Source organism: Rattus norvegicus, chromosome 9 (genome assembly GCF_021556685.1).
Source record: "Rattus norvegicus strain SHRSP/BbbUtx chromosome 9, alternate assembly SHRSP_T2T, whole genome shotgun sequence".
Taxonomy (NCBI): domain Eukaryota; kingdom Metazoa; phylum Chordata; class Mammalia; order Rodentia; family Muridae; genus Rattus; species Rattus norvegicus.
This window is the reverse complement of record NC_141542.1, coordinates 41,378,349-41,403,135: the sequence shown is the minus strand read 5'-3', so window position 1 is coordinate 41,403,135 and position 24,787 is coordinate 41,378,349. Positions and strand designations below refer to the sequence as shown.

Genomic DNA, 24,787 nt, shown 5'->3' with positions numbered 1-24,787 from the left:
TGGGGCAGGAACAAGGGATCTAGACTAGCCAAGGTGCCAGAGACCATGGCAAATATCCTCAAGTTTATGTCCTTTTGTTACATGTAAAAAATGAGGCCCAAACCTCATTTGTCTTTTCCCATGATGCATTGTTGACAGATACACCATGGTAGCCATTGGTGAGCATTTCATTCTGAACTTCTAATATTCTTTACAATCTTACTGCCTCAAGATTTATAGAATCAGAATAAAGGTGGCAAGTCCAGTTTAGAGCATAGTATTCATGCCATCAGAGGACAGAGGCTCTGACTGTGGTTGAGAAATACACACAAAAGAAGTGAGAGAGCCCAAGCTGATGAGACAGCGCTGATGATGGATGCAATCGATTCTGAAAGCTTTCTCTTTTCATCTTACCAGTTACAGACAGCAGCGATTGCTTTCCCTCTACCCCTCAGGTTTCACGCCCCATTCTTGCACAGCCATCAAGAGCATCACTTTCTAGAGACCACAGAAAATGAATCCCTTTCCTGACAAAGCAGTGTTGGAAAACTTTGTGGTCCACCTGGGTCTAATTCGATTCAGTTGGTTGGTCAAGAAATGAAAACTTTAAAAGATAGTTCTCTTCAAAAGGTAATGGACATGTGGAAAACCAGAACCCAATTTTATCTTTTAGCTTTTTAACATACTAACAAACCACTAAATTTGTCAATAAACATTAAAATGATTTGTCAAGTTTAATTTATTGCCAAATTTGTCCTTAAACATGACATATTTTAATCTATCAGTTTTCTAGACAGAGGCACCAAAAGGTTTTAGCTAATAGACTACACGTAGGTAGGAGCCATGACTCCATTATCTCTAAATCGCCCATGCCCAACCCAATACTGATGCATGAACATTTGGAAGATAAAAGGGTAGAGAGGGATGGCTATTTTCTAGCCACTTCCCAAATCAACTTCAACTTGAAGGGTCAAGGAATGTATTTTGAATATTGAAATATTCAATACTCTGATGAATGAGGTATATTCAAGGGGTCTATGCAAACTGGCCTTTCCCAGCTTCTTCCAGGCCCCATCCAACAGGGACAAATGTCCCCTGCACACTGCTCACCAGCCATGTCGATGGCAAAAGGCCTGTCTTCTCTCCATCCGGTGTACCAGCCAACAACTTTGCCATTTTTCACCAATGGACGTTCATAGCGTCGCCCACCAACTAGGCCCACGGGCCAGACAGAAACCTTGCGGGTGGTTCTCATCTACAAAAGGGGAAAGAGATGAACACAACTTTTATTAATATGTGGTGATCCATGTGGAAAGTATGAAGTTACTATGGTTTTGAAATTTTAAGGTTTCCAAATGAAATCTGCTATACATCCCCTTCCTACCCCTGTTCACTTTCATTTTTATTTTCCTGGTGTCTTTGGTCTTGCTGTTCATACAGATGGCCCAAGACTTAAAGAGAAATAAAGGCATAGTAGTACACGCGCACTTGGGAGGCAGAGGCAGGTGGATCTCTGTGAATTTGAGGCAAGGCAGCCAGAGCACCATAGACCCTGTCTTAGAAAGAAAGAAAGAAAGAAAGAAAGAGAGAGAGAGAGAGAGAGAGAGGGAGAGAGAGAGAGAGAAAGAAAGGAAGAAAGAAAGAGAGAGAAGGAGAAAGAGAGAGAGAAAAAAAGAAAAATGTGTCATCGCCCAATTATCACTTATTTGAAGCCAGCCTGTAATTATCAAATGCTTCTCGTTTGTCTCAGAATTGAATCCCTGTTTTCTAAAGTGAGTCATTTTATTTCCCTAGGAAACTTCATGATTCATAAGTGAGGTCTTTCAGAACGACTTTCTCCAAGTTTTCATTTCTATTGACACATATCTTGGCTGGGAGGCATAGGCAGACAGATCTCTGTGAGTTCAAGGCAAGCCTGGTCTAGGTAAAGAGTTCCAGGCCAACCAGGGCAACATGGTAAGATTTGTCTAAGTAAAATAAAAAAAATATTTCAGAGGAAAGAAACAATGTTAAAACTCACAAGAGGAGGGGTTGGGGATTTAGCTCAGTGGTAGAGTGCTTGCCTAGCAAGTACAAGGCCCTGGGTTCGGTCCCCAGCTCCAAAAAAATGAAAAGAAAAAAAAAAACTCACAAGAGGAAAATGGCAACTCACTTACAAAGGCAAGTTCCTCTTTCCTCTAGGCAGAAACCCTAACTGCTACAGAAGCATGCAAAAATGTACTTCAAGTCTTGAAAGTAAACAGCCTGGCAACTAAGATTTTTATACCCAGCAAAGTTATCTTGTAAAAGTGACGCGGAAATAAAGACCTTCTAAGATAAGCACAAATAAACCTAAGGTGACAACATACTACAGAATAAACTTAAGGGAATTATCTGCAGAGAGAAAGGAAACACTCACAAGAGCTTGTGTTCAAATAAATTTCATGAGAACAAGAAGAGAAACAAATGCTAACCCAGAAGAAATCCTTTGAGAAGGTCAGAAAAACTTTAGGATGGATACCGGAAAGTAAAGGAACTATATTTGAACCAACTTCAAAACATCATTACACCAATCAACCAACCAAACAAACAAACAAAAAACCCCAAGAAATGTATCATAGATAACGATGATTGGAAAGCAAAGGGTTGGGAAATTATATTCCAAGGAGAAACAAGACAAGTTGGAGGGTGACAACAGAAACCAAGGTATACTATATATATCTAACAAAGTAGACTAGAAAGAAAAAAATGTTCAGAGGAGATAAAGAAAGAAAAGCCCATAAAAGATAAAACAATTACAAATACACGGACCAACCACTGACATCCAATTCTGCAGCACAAGCATTTACTGCACACAAGGGGCCAGACATAATAATAATCACTGATTCAGTAACTATCACCAAATGGGTCATTCAGAAAACTACCAACTTTGGAGGTAATCATACCATATACCAAATAGATCAGGTATTCCGTGGGCGTGCATACTAGAGGCTCTTCTCAGCATTCCATAGAACATTCTCTAAAACAGCACACAGTTTCATCCATAACGTAATCTTAGTTCCTTTATTATTTCTGTGATAAAATATACTGCCAAAAGTAACCTACGAGACAAAAGGCTTACTTTTATTTTGACTTATAGTTCCAGAGAGTTATCATAACAAAAATAAATGACATCGGGCAGGGAGGGCATGGTAGCCAGAGCAGGAGGTTGGTCATCCATATTGTGTGCAGACATGAGCAGAAGTAAGGCTGGGTCATAAAACCTCAAGGGAGTTCCCAGGAACTCACAGTAAGGATCCACCTCCTAAAGTTTCTAAAAATTTCCCAAACAGTGCCAGCAGCTAGGGACATCTGTAGTGGGTTGGTCTGATGCTGCCTGTATTGTAATGCTAAAATACTGTTTCCTCAAGATGTGGTTGCCTCTGATGAGCAGATCACTCAAAGGGATACCTTGTGAACCTTATTCCCAATTTACCTGCTCAATAAAAGGCTAGAGACTGTGACTGGGCAGTGGAGGAAAAAGGTGGGACTGGAAGTTTGAAGAAATAAAAAAGGAGAGGAAGACAGAGGAGGAAGAAGCAACCAGAAACGCATAGCCAGGAGAAACAGCAAGTAACAAGGAACCTACAGCTGGGAAATGTTAGTACAGCCCTAAACCGACCCAATCTAGGTTTTTGGCTTGTAAACAAAACATCTGGATTGTGTGTCTTTTATACAGGCTTTTTAGGATTACAAATTCACAGTATAGACACCGAGTGTTCAACACAGGACCTATGAGTGACATTTTACAATCAAACCATGAAAATCAGTCTTAACAAACTCACAAAAATTGAACTAATTACTTTCATATCATCAGACAGTAATGGACTAACACTAGAAATAAATAGCAATAGAAACTATGATAATATGTGGAGATTGAATAACACTCTTGAATAATCAGCGAATCATTGATAAACCAGCAATTAAAACTTCTTAGACTGCAAATACAACCAATTACAACCTTTGGGATAAAGCAGAGAGATATCTGTGAAGAAAGCTTACAGATACAAGTGTTTACATAACGGCAACAATAGAGACAGAGAACGCTGAACCTTAACATCGTAGAGAAATAAGAATAAGCCAAACACAAAGGAGTATATGGAAAGAAATAACACTAAGGTAGAAATTAATGAAATGGAGACTAAAAGAACAAAATAAAGATCCAATGAAACAGAGTTGGATTTCTGAAAATGTGAAAAACAATTATCAAACATCAGCCAAGGGAAGACCCAAATGATCACAGATTTTGAAAGGAAACATTAGATTAGACACCAACAAAACCCAGATGATCACTAGGAAATACTTTAAAAACATATTCAAAAAAACATGGAAAAACTAAAAGGAACAGATAATTCCCAGTCCTATATAATCTATCAAAACCAAGTCAAGAGGATGCAAACAAATTACACAGCAGTGTAATGAGCAACGAGACTGAAAGAGTAAATAGTCTCCCAGGAACGTGAAGCCCTGGTCAGACCAGTCAATTAGACCTTTGTCACATTTCAATGTACCTTCATGATAAAATTCCAGAAGAAATAGTAATAGAAGGAGAATATCTTGATAAATATAAAAAACTATGGCAATATTATACTGACTGAGGAAAAACTCCAACTATGTCCTCTAAAGTTGGGCATGAGACAAAGGCATCTCCTTTCTTCCCTTTTCATCAATATATTGATTGATGCTTTTAGCTTTTAGAACAGTAAGGCAAGGGAAAGAAATGAAAGGGATACAAATAGGAAAGGAAAGAATCAATATTCGCATCTGTAGAAAGAGTAGTCTTATACTTAAAAAAAATACGAAAGACCTCGTTAGAAAACTCTTTTAAGAGTTTCAATACTTTTAGACAGGTATCCAGATACAACAAATTTGTCTTAGGGTTATTATTGCTGTGATGAAGCCCCATAACCAAAACAACTCGGGGAGAAAAGGGTTCATCCAGCTAACACTGATAAATCACTGGTCATCATGAGAGGAAGTCAGGACAGGAACTCATACAGGAAGCTGAGGCAGGACCTGAAGCAGAGGCCATGGAGGAGTGCTTTACATGACTTTCTCAGTCTGCTTTCTTATAAAACCCAGGGGCACCAGTCCAGGGACGGCACCACCCACAATGGGCCCTCCCCCATTGATCACTAATTGAGAAAATGCCTTACAGCTGGATCTCAGTGGAGGAATTTCCTCAACGGAAGCTATTTTCTCTCTTGACTCCAGCTTGTGTCAAGTTGACACACAAAACCAGCCAGGCCCCGGGACCTATCTAACACACGGAAATCTGCCTAACACACACAAGCCTACCTAACACATAGGGGCCTACCTGACATAGTGTCCTACGGAACACAGGAGCCTACCTAACATTCAGTGCCTACCTAATACATGGACCTACCTAACACAGGGGCTGTGATAGTTATTTATTGCTGTGATGAAACACCATGACCAAAAAACAAGTTGGGGAGAAAAGGGTTTATTTGGCTTACACTTTCATATTGCTGTTCATCACTGAAGTCAGTCAGGACAGGCACTCAAGCGGGGCTGGAACCTAGAGGCAGAAGATGATGCAGAGGCCACGGAGTGATGCTTGCTTAACATGACTTGCTCAGCTTGCTTTCTTATAGAACCCAGGACTACCAGCCCAGGGATGGTACCACCCACAATAGGTTGGGCCCTCCCCCATTGATCACTAATTGACAACACACCTTAAAGCTGGACCTCATGGAGGCATTTCCTCAACTGAGTCTATTTTCTCTCTGATGACTGTTGGCTGTGTCAAGTTGACACATAAAGCCAGCCAGTATAGGGACCTACCTAACACTAGGTCCTATGACACAGAAGGGTGATACTGCTTGCTCCTCCTGGCTTGCTCCAACTGCTTTCTTGTAGAACCCAGGACCATTAGCCCAGAGATGGCACCATCCACAATTGGCTGGGTTCTCCACCACTAATCACTAATTAAATGCCCTAGACTCTTAACTACAGCCCCATCTTAAGGAGGAATTTTCTGACTTGAGATTCCCTTTTCTCAGATGACTTTAGCTTGTGTCAAGTTGACATAAAATTATCCAGCACAAAAAAAAATCAACAGAAAAATTAGTAGCTTTTCTAAACTTGCTCAGAAAGAAATTAGGACACAGTCACACTCAATATAGTGGTTTGAGTAGGTTGGGCCCTCATAGGCTCACGTGTTTGAATGCTTGGTCAACAGGGAGTGGCAGTATTAGGAGGTGCATCCTTGTCAGAATGTGGTGTGGCCTTGTTGGAGGAACCGTGTCGCTTTGCCAGTCTTCTGTCTGTCTTTGGATCAAGATGTAGAACTCTCAGCTCCTCCATTGCCATGTCTGCCTGGATGCTGCTATGCCCCTACCTTGATTGATAATGGACTCGACCTCAGAACCTGTAAGCCAGTCCCAACTAAATGTTGCTCTTTGTAAGAGTTGCCTTGGTCATGGTGTCTGTTCACAGCAGTAAAACCCTAAGTGAGACACTTACAATAGCCTTTGCCAGTCACCTATATAGTGAAAACTTTAGGGTTCTGAAGGAAGAAATTGGAGAGAGGTAAAGACTCTTACTGCTTGCAGATTCGTAGAATTAGTGTTATGACAATAGTTGAATTTCTGAAAAGCAATCTATAGACCCAACCCAATTTCCATCAAAAGGATGGTGTTGCTCATGGGAATAGAGAAAAGAAAACAAAACTTCAATTCACAGGGAAGCACGGAAGACTCTGGGAACGCAGTCTAATTAGAAGAAAAAATGTAGTCGATATAATACCTGACCTCAAATTATAATCCAGAGAGACAAGAATGGCATCTTATTAACACCAAAACAAAGCATGTGGACCAATGGAAAAGGTACCCAGAAGTAATTTCACCAAGCCTCAGCCACCAACATTTGACAAAAATGGAAAGTATGTTAAAAGAGAGAGGCAGTTTCTTCAAGAAATGGTGTGAGATATGACTCCACCTTTGAGATGTGTAATTCCACATCTCTGGCCTCCTCGGGCAACTGCATGCACAGGCACATCCTGCCGCCCCTCCCCCACACATACACATAACTAAAAATTAATTAAAGAAAGACTTGGTGCTGGACATGCACATGCAGAAGAACGACACGGTCCACATCTTCCACCCTGCACCAAAAGTCAAAACAGGCCAAAGATGTCAATACAAGAAAATGAAACACCGGAACTGTTAGATTAAGATTTAGGGAAAACACTTCCCAATATAGGCACAGGCAAAGAGTTTCAGAAAAGAACTCTAGCCACCTAAGAAGTAATAGCAAAAAGTGACAAATGGGATCCGATGAAATTAAAAACTTCTGTACTGGAAAGACACTTCCGGCAGAACAAAGAGAGCGCCTACGGAATGGGAGAAAAATCTGTGTCAACTGTACATCTGACAAGGAATTACTATCTGTAAAAGCCTAAAAAATTTAAACATAAAAACGATTCACCCAATCAATAAAGGAGAAAAAAGAATAGGACTGGAAATTCACAAAAGCAGAGAAACAATTAATGCATGAGAAAAATGTCTAACATCCTTAGCTGGGGAGGGGGAGGGAGAGGGGGAATGAAAACTCAGAACTGAACTGATAGCCAGGCATGGGGGTGCAGGCTTTAATCCCAGCATATGGGAGGCAGATGCAGGTGGATCTCCGTGAGTTGGAGGCCAGAGTGGTTTACAGAATGAGCTCCAGACATTCTCTGTAGGAATAGAGAAAACAAACAGAAAACCTTAAACCAATCAAACAAACAAATTACCCAATCCTTAAACTCATATGGGAGCACAGAAATCTCTGAAGAGTGAAAGCCATCCCGTTCAGAAGGAGAAACGTGGTCACTATCATAACACCAGACCTTAAATTATAGCGTGGACAGGCAAGGATGGCATCATACTGGTACGAATGGCAAGAGATGGCTCAACAGTTAAGAACACTGGCTGCTCTTTCAGAAGATCTAGGTTCAATTCCCAGGACCCATGTGGCAGCTCCAGTTCCAGGGGATCTGGCTCCCCCACACAGAAACACGTTCACACAAAACACCAATACACATAAAAGTAAATAAATGTTTAAAAGGCAGTTAATTGTTAGACAATGTCATATAATACACTTCTAAAGCTTATGTTGCCACAACTGTTGCTGTTTTTTTAAAAAAAAAAACATAATGCGGAACTAGAAAGATGACCATATCTCAAAATAAATAAATAAAATTAAAAACCTACACTTAGATTATATCTCACGATACTTACAATGACTACAAACAAGGGGGGAGTGCTAGCAAGAATGTGGGGCAGGGACAAACAAAACCCTCATATACTATTGGTGAGAATTTCAATCAGTCAAGACAGTGAAGAAATCAGGATAAAGATTCTACAAAAACATTAAAAATGTATTTACCCTTTGACCTAGCTGTACAGACCTACCTATACAGGCATATACCTGAGGGAACTGGGATCAACAAACCACATACGTACTTGTCCAACTACATCTACTGTAGTACTATTCATGTTTGCAGTCTGTCAAGATGTGTATCAACAGATGAATGGATAAACAAATGTGAGATAGATACATGGTGTAGCCTGTTCAGTCATCAAGGACACAACTTATATGTCATTCACAGGAAAATAGGTGAAGCCAGAGATCATCATGTGAAGTTTAATGCAGACTCAGAACTACAAATGCAATGTTTTTTTTTTCTCGTAGGTGAACTCTAGATTTTAAAAATGTATTAAAAATACATGTATAGAGAACAATTGTAAAGACCCTCAATGTCCCTTGTATAGGCTGTGAAAAAGCAGGAGTTGGGAGGTACAGTCAGGGGAGGGGTCCGCTGTATGTCTGGGAATGTTAGAGAGAACTGGAGGACATAACAAAATCATGCTCTACAATGACAGTATTTGCAAAAATGACCTGACCATTCATATGACAGGATGTAGGACTGTGCTTCTCAACCAAAGGTCATGACCCCTTTGGAGGTTGAACGACCCTTTTACAGGGGTCACATGTCATAGGTCCTGCCTATGAGATATTTATATTAAAATTCATAACAATAGCAAAATTAAAGCTTCAAAGTAGCAAAGAAATACTTTAATGGTTGGGGGTCGCTGCACCATGAGGAACTGTATTAAAGGGACTCCGCGTTAGGAAGGCTGAGAACCGTTTATCTAGAGCTGCCAAGGAAATAAACCTATGAAGTAGTTCTTGATCAGTCTTGTCCTTAAAACACACCTCTGGGATTAATTTGGCAAGAATTATTGAAGTTGGAAGACTCACATCAATGTAGGCAGCTGCTGTAAGGCAGGACTACAGAGAATAGGAGAAAATCAGCTAAGCCAAGTGTTCATTTCCTTCTCCTCCCTGAGAGAGAATGCAGTGTGTTTGGCTGCCTCAAGCTCTTGCTGCCATGATGTCCCTGCTTTGTTCTACTGTCCCCTGGAGCCACAACAAACTCTTACTGTCTTAAGCTGCCTTCGTCACATATTCTATGTAAGCAATGGGCAAGGTTACTTAATATAGATATATAGCTAAATGCCCCACGAAATACATACATACATACATATGTATATATCTGTATGTATCTATATATGTATCTATGTATTTATTTATGTATCTATCTCTCTACCTATGTATCTATCTATGTATCTATCTCTCTATCTATGTATCTATCTCTCTATCTATGTATCTATCTCTCTATCTATGTATCTATCTCTCTATCTATGTATCTATCTCTCTATCTATGTATCTATCTCTCTATCTATGTATCTATCTCTCTATCTATGTATTTATCTATGTATCTACCTACCTATGTATCTACCTACCTATGTATCTACCTACCTATGTATCTATGTATCTATCTATGTATCTATGTATCTATGTATGCATGTATGTATGTATGTATGTATCTATCTATCTATCTACCTATCTACCTATCTACCTATGTATCCATCCATCCACCCACCGTCTGTCTATCTGCCTGCCTGTCTACATACATACACATATGAATGACAGGACATAAAAGAACAAGGGACTATTTGTAGGGCATGAGGGCAACAGTGGGAGGGTGTGACAAACAAGAGAGGATAATGAGCTGTGACTAGGGGTAAAGTACAAAGACACACATGATTGACAATGTCATTATGACCCTCATTATTAATGCATGCTAATTTTGAAGAAATCATCAAAAGTGACAATAAAAATGATTATAAATTGAGAAATAATTTTATGAAGAGAAGAGAAGTGAGTTGCTGGGAGGGTTTTTCAAATGTGATGGGGATGCAAGTCGTGCCCTGAGTATGAAGTAATTAGGTCTCCCATCAGCCCGGCATCCCAACTCTATTCATTGTTCACAACCCACCTTGTTCTAAAAAGATTTAAGGGCGTGAAGCATCCCAGGCAAAGAAAGTCTTATTGCATTGTTCACTGTCGGATGGGAAATGACTATTTTTATAGTTTCTGCTACTTTTATACTAAATCATTTCTGATTACCCTGTGCTAGTTCATCAACTTTCATGATAATTTTTTAAAAGGTCTACTGAGTTCTAAGTCATTGCAGCAGGAGTAATCGCTCACATAGGTTAGGGCCCACTTCCAACCTGTATACGGTATCTGCATGGCTTGTTTAGTACGGCTCATTAGGCTCACATCTATATGCTGTGAGTACAACTGAGTCAGTCACCTTTGAACCTTTGCTAAAAAGAAGTTGTGCACATCTGAGTGGGTTTGTTTCTGGAACCTCTGCTCAGATCCATTGTCTGTGCATGTATTCACTTTGGGGCCAAACTTTTGGAATGCTGTCACAGCTATGTGAATCCCTGGCCAGGTGGTGTCAGCCCCCTGACAGTTCCCTTCAGTTCTGAAGCTTTTACCACTGTTCTGTGTTCTTTGCATTTCTATGTGGAGTTCATGTTCTGTTAACCTTAGCACTGACTGCTCCAGTGTAGAACTGACACATCGGTTTGGTGAGCATAGCACCTTTAAACAATCAAACAGACAAATACAAAGACCAATTACCAAAGTTTTCACAATCTATCCTGACCCCAATTCACTACATATTCAAGTTCTTCCTCCTTACGTACTTCAGCTAAAATATATCCTTGTCTTCCAAACACACAGAGAACCTGGTTCAGTTTGGTACGTATGTATTATTTCCATTATTAGAATGGTTTATATCTTTAAGACACCAAGCATAGACTCTTGTGTTTTGGTGGAAGTGTATTTAATTTGCTACCATTCCATTTCACAGACTTCTTTTAAATGTTTTCTTTAAAAAATCTCTGTCTCTCTGTCTCTCTGTCTCTGTCTCTCTGTCTCTGTCTCTCTGTCTCTGTCTCTCTCTCTGTGTCTCTGTCTCTGTCTCTGTCTCTGTCTCTGTCTCTGTCTCTCTCTCTCTCTCTCTCTCTGTGTGTGTGTGTGTGTGTGTGTGTGTGTGTGTGTGTGTGTGTGTGTGTAGTACATGCACATGAGTGCAGACTTCTGTGAAGGTCAGAAGAGGGTGTCAGTTTCTTTGGATCTGAAGTTCCAGGTCCCTTAGAGCAGCCCTATATGGGTGCTGAGGACTGAACTTGGGTGCCCTACAAGAGCTTTTAACAGCTGAAGCCATCACTCTAGCTTTCCTTATTCATAGAAATAAAGTTGTGCTCTGCCACTAACACCCCAAATAATACTTGGCAGGTTTGGACGTGCCATCTACTCATTTAAATAAATGTGAAACCAACAAGTTGTGTGTAAAAGAGACAGTCACAATCAAACAGAGGGCAAAAGTTTTATGGGGGGGGGAGTGCCAGTGGGGAGGCTCCAGTGGGTTTGAGGTGCATGTGTGCAGGCCTGACCGGTGAGTTTGACCCTCAGATGCCACAAGGTGGCAGAAGAGAGCAGACTCCCAAGAGCTGACAACCACATGGGTACCACACACACACACACACACACACACACACACACACACACACACACACACACACACACACACACACACACACACACACACACGGGGTGGGGAGGAAGGAAGGGGGAGCTAGGAACAGTATATGAGTAAGCATGCATGGCCATGGATTTAAGGTGTCTTTGTGTAGGCTTTTCATTTAAGTTAGGCCATGAAAGGTGCATAGGATTCAGCCCACAGAACAGACTGACCTAGGAGTCGCTCAGAGGTAACATCAGCTGGGGTTTCACTCTTGCAGAGGACATGATGCTGAGGTGACAGGCAGGACCAGAGAAAGCCTGGTGATACTGCAGGGTGATGTTTGCAAGTATGCTTTTTTTTTTTTTTTTAGAGATGAGACTGTCACTGAAACAGTTAAAATGCTGAGTGTGTCCAGAAGCCCTTGGAACCTGGCAGCGCCTTGAGAGTCAATGGCGAAGGCATTGTCACAGAGTCAGATACTCAGTCGCTGCATGCAGGAGCACTGTCCTCTAAAGAGCACAGGACATTTCAAAGGAAAATAGCACAGCTATTTGCGGGGCTTCTTCATTCCCTCCTGGGATCTAACCTTTGTTCTGTGTCCTTTCACTCAGTCTACCTTCCTTAAGGATTCTTTGGCTGTAGTTGGCTCAGAAGGGGAACGATGTTACAGACTGTAACTACCTCAAGTAACTAACTACCCTCTAGTAACTAAAATATTCTCCATGTTTCGGCTTTGTTACTTTCCTAATGCACAATGGCATTTACATAACAGTCACCCCTTAAGGGACCTGATTTGAGTCCCAGTCTAAAAGGGACGCAAAGCATGAAGGGGAAGGAGTTTTAATATTATGGACAGGTCTGGTCCCCAAAGGCACTGTCTTCCTATTTACTCAATACCACTGTAATATTCTGTCAGCTAATCCTGCTGCCACAGCTTTCAATTAAATGGACAGGGTTTAAACAGCAAAGATAAACAGCTAAATGTACGTCCAGAGTAGTTCCCCCACCTTCGATGGCTACAAAAGACACACAAGATACAATCGGCATTTCCTCAGATGTTTGTTTCCCTAAGCAATTGTAACATTTTACTATTAAAAAAAAAGTTACATGACTATGGTAACCCTCAAAATATTGTTTTGAGGTCTCCTATCTGCTAAATTTTAGAGTGGTGTTTCTCTTCCGACTGAAGTACTTACTTTTCTTGAGAGATCAGTGGCTCTTCTGCATTTTTTAATTTATATTTTATTTATTGGATATTTTATTAATTTGCATTTCAAATGCTATCCTCTTTTTTTTTGGTTTCCCGTCTGGAAACCCCCTATCTTGTCACCCCTCTCCCTACTTCTATGAGGTTGCCTCCCACACACACCTACCCACTCCTGCCTCCCTGCTCTGGCATTCCCCTACACCGGGGCATCTAGCCTTCACAGGACCGAGGGCCTCTCCTCCCATTGATGCCTGACAAAGCCATCCTCTGATACATAGTTGCTGGAGCCATGGGTCCCTCCATGTACTCTTCGGTTGGTGATTTAGTCCCTGGGGAGCCTGGGGGGTTCTGGTTGGTTGGTATTGTTGTTCTTCCTATGGAGTTGCAAACCCTTTCAGCTTCTTCATCCTTCCCCCAAACTCCTCCATTGGGGACCTTGTGCTCACTCCAAAGGTTGGCTGCAAGCATCTGCCTCTGTATTTGTCAGGCTCTGGCAGAGCCTCTCAGGACACAGCTATATCAGGCTCCTGTCAGCATGCACTTCTTGGCATCCCTAATAGTGTCTGGGTTTGGTGTCTGTATATGGGATGGATCCCCATGTGGGGCAGTCTCTGGATGGCCTTTCCTTCAGTCTCTGCTCCACACTTTGTCTCCATATTTCCTTTAGACAGGAGTAATTCTAGGTTAAAAATTTGGAGAGGAGTGGGTGGCCCCATCCCCCAACCGGGGACCTGGCCTAACCTCTGGATGTGGTCTCTACAGGTTATCCCTCCCCTCTGTTGGGCATTTCAGCTACTCTCATCCCAGATGGGTCCTGGGAGCCTCTTGCTTTCCTGGCATCTTGGACTTGCTGGTGGCTACCCCAGTTCCCCATCCCCCAATGCTACACACCTCTGTTCAAATTCCCGACCCTCTGTATATCATCCCTGTCTCCTCCTACACCTGATCCTGCTCCCTTCCCCCTCCCCCTCCTCGCTTCCTCTCAAGTCCCAGCCAACCTCTCTCTACCTTCTGTGAGTATTTTGTTCCCCCTTCTAAGAAGGACTGAAGCATCCACACTTTGGTCCTCTTTCTTCTTGAGCTTTGTGTGGTTTATGAATTGTATCTTGGGTAATCCGAGCTTATTAATGTTTTATTTGTCTTTTATTGAAAATAATTTTTTCATACAATATGTCCTGATCACAGTTTCTATTCTCTCTACGTCTCCTACTTCCTCCTGAACTCCCTTTCCATCTGAATCAACCCTCTTCCGTCAAAAGGCATCTAAATGAATATAATAAATATAATATAATATAATATAATATAATATAATATAATATAATATAGAACAAATTCTAGACAAACGGAATGTGAACCAAAAAGCAAACCAAAACATCCAGTGACACTTTTTATTACATCAGCATCTCCTTAAGGAAGGAGGAAGGCACCACCCATGTACTCCATGATGGCTGGCACTTCCTAATATCCAACTCCTATATTATCTGCAGCTTTAAACTGTGACAGTTTGGTCCCTCCCAAGGCAATAGCTGACACGGGTGCCCTCAGGGGCTCGAACGCTTGAACTAGTCCCTGCTTATCTCATCGCTATTCATCCTACATGGTATGCTGTCCGCTTCATGGCTTTATGAATCGTGTGCATGTGCACGTGTGTTTTTAATTTCCACATAGTGCCATTTCTACTTTGTGAACTTTGGAGATGCATAAGCAAATTATTTTGAGGATCTAAAAATGCCAGAAAGCAGAAATGGCCTTAGGATGGCATTCTCAGCTTTTCTCCTATCTCACTGGGCAGGAGACATGATGCATGCTTGGCTCTGAGCAAGGGATGTGAGGCCTTCACCTCACAAAGCCAACATCCTAAGAGAGAGAAAGCAGTTATACGACCCATCGCAAAATTAGCCATGTATGCATTTTTTTCTGGTTAAGGCTACAAAGGAAATGGTGTTATGAGAGAATATTGACAAATGTCTGACCTGATCCATGGTCTGTAGTGGCTCCCTAGAGAACATTAGCAAGAGCTGAGCCTAAGGCATGGACAACAGGAGCCACTAAGCACATTGTAGGAATCCCGAAAGAGACATCCCACTGTGTTTCCACTGTGTGCTTTCACGAATGATTGGTGGCAGATGTTGGCTTTAGGGACTTCAGTCCCTGAGTGAGAACTTAAAAATGGAGTCTCTGATGTTCTACCTGGTAATGGAGGAGTGCGGCGAACTTCATTCTGAACACTGTGTGGTATGATACGGATGGACATGGTTCTATGAGGATATCGATGGACAGATGGACCCACACCCAATTAGCACACACATACTGTCTTGTGCTAGAAGCTGAGGGTTTGGAAGCCATGGCGTGCTGGTAGCAGTGTGAAAGCATGGTCCAGAAAGCAGGAAGTGCTCAGAAACCAAAGCAAACCAAACGCTAAATCTCCCACCTATGTGTGAGTGTGGAGCACATAAAAGGCATCACTTGCTTAGCTAGAACAGCATAAATAGAGAAACTGATCACAACTGAAGTTGTAAAAGAAACAACAGTGACTCTGCACTAACATGATAAATGGAGGAATAGTCAAATTTTGCATAAAGAACTCCAAAGAACGTATACTGGTAATCCCGAGACTGTAGATCATAACTCTCTACTTCTTACATATGCTGTGCCCAAAAGAGTCCAAATGGAAGAGGGGAGAGGGCATTACCTCTACGTGAAGGGTCTGCTAAGTCCTGTCTTGGCTAGATTATCAAGGTCAACGTCATCACTGATAAATTACATTCATCGTATATGCCCTTTATAGGAGATGACTTTTATAGGCTGTAGATGGGGTAGTTTCTAACGCCATTCTAGCACAGAAGGAAACACAAATTCCAAGAATACAGCTGACTCTTCATCTGCAGTGGAAACTACACTAGATGAGCTTGGCGCCGCTTGCAATGCCAGAAGGTAAGGGAGAACATTCAACGATCAACCAAATAAAACCTTAAGTGAACCCATCCATATTAATTGAAACCTAATGGCTAATTGTGGAACAGTGGAACAACAAAGTACACAGTGTCATGGCAACGGTCCTCTGCCCTGTGATTCGCTTCTCTAGGTACCACAACCTCAATCAAATGGTTCCAACTGAAGGATATCTGGCAAGATGCTGACCAATACACCCACGGGATGGAAAATTGCTGTGTCTGGGAAAATTCACAGGATTGGAGATCAGCATGGGGGTTTGGGGGAGAGATGCTTGCTTAGCACAGGTAAGACCCTCGATTGGACTTCAGCATGGCAGAAACATAACATTTTCAAGGTGCAAAAGGAACTCTCATGTTTGTTGTAGTATTAGTAACAATAACCAAGACATGAAACCAACTTAACTGTCCAACAATGGATAATTGAAAAGAAGACTATATCTATCTATATCTATATCTATATCTATATCTATATCTATATCTATATCTATATCTATATCTATATCTATATCTATATCTATATCTATATCTATATCTATATCTATATCTATATCTATATCTATATCTATATCTATATCTATATCTATATCTATATCTATATATCTATCTATATCTATATCTATATCTATATCTATATCTATATCTATATCTCCACATGAGGTGCCAGGACCTTGGGCATAGAAAGAAATAATACATTACTTATCAAATTACCAAAAATATAGAAAATCAAGGGAAGCTAAGGGGACAGGGTACCTGAATGCAAGCAAGGAGAGATTGTGGATAGGATCCCAGAACAGAAAAGTATCTTGGGACATGTTAATGAAGAATAGACTATACTTAACCTTAGCTTATTAAATGGGCCGTAGGCATGTCACTATGTGTGTAATGTGAAAACTGAGTGCGGAGTCCATGGAAACTTTGTCATGTCTAATTTTTTAAATTAAAATCTGTTTTAAAAGCAACACCACACATTTTTGGTTCATATGTGGATCCTAGCTGTGAATTTTAAGACTTGTGTGTTTGACTTGGAGTGTCTCTAGAGGCCAGAATGCTATAAAGGATCTAGGGGAAAGAACCTTCAGAAACAGGAATAGCGATTTTAAAAGTAGAGAAGGGCAGAAACAGGAAAGATGGAGAAGAGTCGGGGTTGGGGAGTATTAACCAAAACTACGGATGTTTGAAAAACCACATGGAAATCTGCTTTGTAAGGTAATTAAAAATACATAATTAAAGTTAAGGGTTTGAACAAAAAGACTCTGGATGGTGAATGTGCTCTCAGAAGTCACAGGCTAATTAAACACAATTCCCAACATCGAGTATGGGAAGCCTCCCTGTGGGCTGATTCTCAGGGACCCTCACAAGTCCCCAAGCAATATAAGTGTCTACCATCACCAACCAGAGCAAGACACTGAGACCATGTTGCTGAAGATTTCACTCAGTCACTCCAGGACAGAGATATGGAGATGGACTCCAACCAGATGCTTGTCCCCTGCTGGAAGCTTTCACAGTGCTGGACGGTGCTATGGGAGACACGGGGAGAGAAAAGCCATCTGCAGTCTCACTCAACTGTGAGCTCTTGGAGCTACTGTACCAACCTGCGGGGAAGATCCCTAGCGATGTGAGGGTAGCATGACTGTTATGGGCTAAGCAGCCACTTACTGGTTGAAGTTCAGGTCCACTCCACAGGAGGGAATCCATGCCTACAATTCTCTATACCTGGTCAGAAGCCCATGGCTGTTGAGGTCCTAGGCACCCATGGGGAACCAAATTACCGCTATATTGCTAAATGCACGTGTTGTCAATGGCTTCTAAATAATTATGTTTCTATCCACTGATTTCTGCTGCTTCCAGTCTTGGCCAGCGAAGCTTCTTTTTGTAGTGGGCAGTGGGTAAGGCAGAAATTCATAACTGGTCAAAGTCTGAGAAAAAGTGACCGTTGAAAGTTCAGTCCTAAGTGGGGTGGGGTATCCTATCTCCGCTCTGGGGGCCAGGAACCATCTTGGAAAAGGAGTAAGAGTCAAAGGATGGGGAACAGTGTTTTGACATGACAAGACTGTTCCATTCATAAGTGCATGACATGGGTGTTCCATTCATAAATGCATGACATGGATGTTCCATTCATAAATGCATGACATGGGTCTTCCATTCGTAAATGCATGACATGGCTGTTCCATTCATAAATGCAAGGCATAGCTGTTCCATTCATAAATGCATGACATGGCTGTTCCATTCATAACTCATAAGGTTGAGTTTAACTACCTACACAAGGTCTGTATAGTTTTGGTCCCACCAATGCCACTATGAATTAGGGAGGAGCTCTCAAAGTTCCATTTCCTTTTGGAGCTATGAATTTGGAGCAAATAATTGCTGGAGGAAAGGAAGCCATTTTTCTCAGTGGTGTAGCTACTGGTAAGTTGCCCCTGCTCTAGTTACTAATTTTCTAGCTATGCACATACAGGAAGCCCCAGTTAAACTCAGTAGAACACACACACACACACACACACACACACACACACACACTCACATTCACTCATACTCACTCATGCACACACACACATGCACACACTCAAAGGACATGAAAGTAGGAAGATAGTTTGAGAAGGAGTTCAGTAGAAGTGGAAGAGGAATAAGAAAGGTAATGAGGGTGAATGTGATTAAAAATACACTATATATGTGTGTGAAATTATCAAAGAATATGTGTGTGTATGTGTGTGTGTGTGTGTGTGTGTGTGTGGTGTCTGTGTGTGTTTTACATGGCTAAATAGGTTTTGAACACCTGCTTTATAAATGCTCAAGGGATTGCTATGCCTATTCATTGAATGAGACTTACTTTGTTTTCCAGAGTCATGTTTCATACACAAGTTTTCAAAGCTTGTGCAGACTGGCTTTGCATGCCGGAGTGTGTAGCCATATAAGACCCCACAGGGATGTTTGATTTGACCTATTGGTTTTATTTTAAAGTGAGATTTGTTGCCCGATGTCATGGTATACCCCTACATCTCAGCACCCTGGAGAGTGAATTGACCACGAATTGAATGCCAGCCTTGCCTACACAGCAGAACTCTGGAGCCAGTGTATGGGAATGGGAAAACAGAAACTTGAGATGTGTTAAAAATGAAAACTTCAGACTTCCGAAAGTTCAGCAAACTGGGCTGGCCTTTCATGTGCCAACCGTGGCATGGAGTGTTGATGTCCCTTTGTTCTTACCTCCCTTGCCACAGCCAATCTCCAACACAGCCCAGGGCTGAGTCTTTGTGCCCATCCCCACTCACCACCATTCTATGCTCCTGGAAGAGACATACCTCTCTTTAAAGTGGCAAATAGGAAAAAAGACTAAACGAGAAAGTAGGAAGGTTAGATCATTGGACACATGGAAATGAGGGATGTTCTTATGCATTTAACATGTATACAGCATATGTAGAAAAGAACATTCAAACTAGAACATGAATCATGAGGAATATATGGGCAGGGGACACGATTAACATCACTGATAAATGAAAATATATGTTGAAATTTCAGTCCTTTGAGTTTTAAAACAAAGGGAACTGTGATCAGACGTGATCAGCTTCATTTAATTATACTAAGGTGCATGCATCTGTGAACCCTAGTACTGGCTACATGGGAGGGGCTTGCTGGGCTCTGCTGAGTAGAAAGCCACAGTAATCACGACAATGTGGAATTAGTGTAAAGGGAAAAACAGAGGAGACTGGAGAACTTAGAAATAGCTCTGCTCACTTATGGTCAATTGGCTTCTGAAATGCCAGCAGGACAAGCAAGGGGAAAAAAAAACCCAGCGTTTTCAATATCTAAGACACGAACAAATGGACATCTGTGTTAGGGGGAAAAAAAGAACCAGATACAGAGAAAAAGAGGAAACTTGCTGGCTGTTAATAGGAATGCAAATCAGTACAGCCATTATGGAAAACAGTGTGGAGACGAGGCAGAAAAGTAAAATCAGAACCGCTATTACCCAGTAATCACACTGCTGTGGGCACATCCACGGGCTGGAAAATTGGTGTGTTTGAGAAAATTCACAGGACTGGAGATTAACACAGGGGATACTTAGCATGTGCAAAGCTCTCGATTGGAGCCTCAGCGTGGCAGAAACGTTACATTTCTGAAATACAAGAAGAACTCTGTGCTTGATGCAGAATTAATCACAACAACCAAGGCATGAAACCAACTTAAGTGTCCAACAATGGAGAATTGGCAGAGAAGACTCTCCATACAATAAATAAACAGAGGGATGAGTAAGACAGCATCGCCGACTCCGGACAGCCATGTCAGGTATGAGAACTTGGGTACAGAAAGAAAAATAGCACATAATCTCACTTATAAGTGCAATCAAAAATAGGTACACAGAAGAAGAGAGTAAGAAGTGGGCTACCAGTGGCTGGGGCAGAAAGGGATTGTAGAGATGTTGGTTCCAAAAACAGAAGATTTAGTTAGAGAACAGAAGTAAGACCACACAACCCATTGTTCATTACCGTGAATGCTGTTGATAAAAAATACGTTTAAAATTGCTAGGAGCACAGCTTGTAAGCCTTCTTACCACGGTAAGGACTATGCATTAATGTATGAGCTAATTCACTTATCTACACATTCCATGATATATACACACATGTCAGAACATGTTACCTACCAAAACGATTCCAATTCTAAAAATCTTGTTTTATATTTATTTTGTATCTATGAGTATTTAGGTTGCATGTGTGTATGCATCCCATGTGTGTACAGGTTGGCCCACAGAGGTAGATCCCCTGGAACTGGAGTTACAGATGACTGTGGGCTACCCTGTGGATGTGGGATGCTAGGAACTGAACTTGGGTCCTCCACAAAGGCAGCTAAGTGCCCTTAACTGCTGAGTCCTCTGCAGTCCCACCAAGGTTTCCTTTGTTAATTAAAACAAGTGACAGAAAAAAAGCCTTAGCCCTTTTATTTTCATCTTCATAAATATTTCATTAAAAGGGGAACATAGACAAAAATACAAAAGCTAACGTTTATGCTGTTTATAAGGATAGGAGAATATTCATGAGATCTTAGGAGCTCCAAAAATTCTTTAGATCAGTGGTTCTCGACCTTCCTAATGCTGTCCCTTTAGGACAGTCCCTGACTTCATGACTGCAATTTTGCTGCTATTATGAATCATAATGTAAATAGGAAGGTTATTTACACGCGTAGGGGTCATGATCCACAGGTTGAGAAACACTCTTTTATATTGTACAAAACAATATAGATTCTAAAATTTCTACAAACCAGATTTCACCAAAATAAAAATTTGCTATCTTCTGAAAGCTAATAAAAAAATTTAAATGCCTTTATGTGTCCCCATCCTTAATGTGTCTGTGCACACGCAATTGTGCGCATGTGCCATGATGGACTTGCGGAGCTCAGAGGTCAAACTCATGGCATCATCCCTTTGTGTGGGATCCAAAGATCGAACTCAGGTCATGAGATTTATGTGGCAAGCACTTGGCCATGGAGCCATCACACCAGCTCGGCAACTCACATTCTCTTTTGTAAAAGCTAGTAGCTAATCCTAGCAGGACACCCCTATAACCACAGCACTCAGGTGGTACTCAGATGTCCAAGGCAGGAAACAAAGTTGAGAGTGAGCCTGGGCTACAGGACAAGTTCTAACAGCTTAAAGGAAACAAACAAACTCAAGTTAAAAACTGCAACAACAGGAAACAGATTAGAGTAAGCCTAGAAAGGACCAACTACCAAGGAAACCCTTGCTACTTGCTGTCGAATAACTGTGGAAGTGCAAACTGAAACCACAACCAAACTATTACATACCCGCAAGGAAGACAACACTGGCCCTCTGACTGGTCTCTAGGAAAGGAAAGGCTGAAAAGAATTCGTTCACAAACCTAAGCAGTGGCTAGAGCAGCTCCTCTCACGACAGCCCCAACTCAGAACAGCCTAAAGGTCCACCAGTTCACACACAGATAACACCAACACACACACACACACACTCTCTCTCTCTCTGTTTCTCTGTGTGTGTGTCTCTCTCCCCCCTCTCTCTGTGTCTCTCTCTCCTCTCTTTCTCTGTCTCTCTCTCTCTCACACACACCTACACACCTACTTCAACAACACATGAATCAATCTCAGCATACATGCACATATGTCTATATAATATAAATAATAGGAAAGAAATGAGACAAAATGGTGCCCATTACATTCTCACACGATGTTCTAGAACAAACGCACACCTCTTGAGAAAAAGCACATAAAAAGTTCTAAGCGAGGATGACTACAAAAGGTCAGATGGTAAACCTATCATCAGGGGTTCCTGGGTCTGCTACAATACATCAAACAATACATTTAAAATGAATATATTTTATTTTAGGTATATTGTCATCAATATAATTGAGAACAAAAGCAAAGTAAGTAGGGGGTTGCTCTATTTATTCTGTGTATATGACTCTGTGTGTGTGTGTGTGTGTGTGTGTGTGTGTGTGTGTGTGTGTGTGTGTGTGTGTGTGCTTGGCGGGGCTGGGTATATGTGGAGGGCAGAGGCCATTTGCAGAAATCAGTTCTGGGGATTGAACTGAGATGGTCAGATGGGGCTGCACACACCTTCACCCACTGAGCCATCTTGCTCACCAAGGTAGTGGACTTAAACATGAGCTTGTGATAGCAAGACCTAGGAAAATGATTACTTCAGTCACAGTAAGCTATTTAGCACCCAGATATTGGCTCATACATAGAAATCACTACCCAAAGAAAGCAGGACCCTGTGAAGAGTGATGCAGGCTGGCACAGGAGGAGCTCAGGAGGAACCCAGGACGGTCTGCTTCATGGGGGGAAAAGTAATTGGAGATTACAAACAGATAAGGTCATTGAAGACAGAGCTGGTTTACAGGACTCCCACACCACTGAGTAGCAACAGGAATGACAAGGATTGATGGGTCGAAGCACATGGGGGTGAGTGAGGGCAGAGTACCACCAATGGCTACAAAGGAGATGGCCGTGGTAACTGTTCTTGGGTAAAAATTCCCATTGCCTCAGAGTATCACCCTACGGGTCAGTGAATCATGACACGAGGAAGATGCACTTCTGCGGCAGGAGATTTGGCAGCTACTCCCTTGACCTGTCAGGCTTGGCATTGCTGCGTGAATGAGAAGCTGCTCGACAGCCCGTGTGACTTCACCGGATGAAGCAGCTACAGCGACAGAGATGACTCCTGGGGAGAGCAAACTGCAAACCGCAGGTGTGTGTGTCGCAGGGCAGGGTGGAGGGGTGGGTGCCCCATGCACACTCGCCAAGCCCCAAATCGTGAAGTATTTAAATTTCCTTTTTTCTCAGAGTTTCTAGGGAAGTAGCAACTGTTGGAGAGACTCAAGCATACAGGGATTATGTATTGTGGGGCAGTTATTGTGCCAGTATCGAGGGGAGAATAAGAGAAAGAACTGCTTGGGAGAACTGTTTGGTGTTTAGTGAAGATTCATATAACTATTACCAATCAGTATTTTAATCTTTAAGTGGATATCAAGAAGAGGGGAAACAATAAAGTTAAATTATATTTAGTGTTTCAGGAAAACTACAAACTAGCAAGTCGACCACATTCTCACATGCTAAGCTGTTCCATTTGACAAGGATTTTTTTTTGCTACACACCTTTGCTTTGCCCATGGCAGAGAGCCCGTTAGCACTTACAGTGTGTTCAGCATGTAACAGCAGTGTTTGTCCAGATGCATATGCTTCTCCACTGGCATGCGAATTTCTTTCTGAGAAATATTCTCCAAGTTGAAGCATTTCCACCCTGGATAGCTCGAGAAGGTCCAACTCGAAACATTCTAACCTAGAACAGATCCATTACCGCAGGAAGTAGATAGCTCACAAGTCTCAGGAAGCCGCTGAAATTTATAAGACTCACAAAACCCTTCTGCGTCCAGATTATATAAGCGGCAAAGACTCCTGGGAAGAAAAATGGTTCTCCGACCTGTCGAGTTGCCTCAAGTAGTGCAAAGAGCTCCAGAGTTGGAGAGCCTGTGACTTGTCTTTTCAGTAATGCAGCTATCTTTGAGTCTTCCCTGCTCCTGTAAAACGACTGAATTTCCAAGTTGGACTTTGCTAGAATTATCTCTTTAGTCTGTTACTGCTGAACTCTTACTGGTTGTTTAGAGGGACCAGACATGTGTTCACACTCTAACCTGAAGGAAAGTCATGCAACAGGGCTTCCTAGTAGTATCAGATGGCTTCCCTCAACAATCCACAGGCATTTTTATTTTCTAGTCACTCAGATACAGAATAGCCAGCAGATAAAAAAAAATTATAAATGACTAGCACTGTTTCAAAAGCACAATCACGTCTTTCCTTTTAGAAATGGTCTATGTGGTGTGGTGCCCAAAGGATGGAGAGAGACAGAGGCATCTATGCGGTTGGCACTTTAGTCAGTACGTAAGAAATGGCGCAGTGCACTACAAGATCAGCCACCTTCACCTGGTCTCTTAAGTTAACACTGATTCAAAGACTTCTGCTTGTCTGCATAGGAGCAAGCTTGTGTGAAGAGATTCTCATTCTGTTTTTATCCAAGTTCTTCATATAAATCTATACATCCCTTATTCTTCTCAGAGAAAAGGGAAGAACTCTCTGTGGTACTCAAAGATCCTTAAATGCTGTGTACTAATCATCTATCTCGTCTCCAACCACCTAAAGTACTCTCTCGAAACAAATTGGGAGAAAACACAGGATCCTGTTTTATCCTCAGGCCACGCGATGCTCTGTTCCTCTC

General features: G+C 41.7%; 1 protein-coding gene across 1 annotated transcript in view; it reads right to left on the bottom strand.

Moving 5' to 3' along the window:
* B3gat2 (beta-1,3-glucuronyltransferase 2) overlaps nt 1-24,787 on the bottom strand; it is an 83,263-nt gene that overhangs the window by 26,888 nt on the left and 31,588 nt on the right. Inside the window, 1 exon segment of the mRNA NM_022609.2 lies at nt 1,090-1,234. Within this exon segment, the coding sequence (NP_072131.1) occupies nt 1,090-1,234 (145 nt within the window).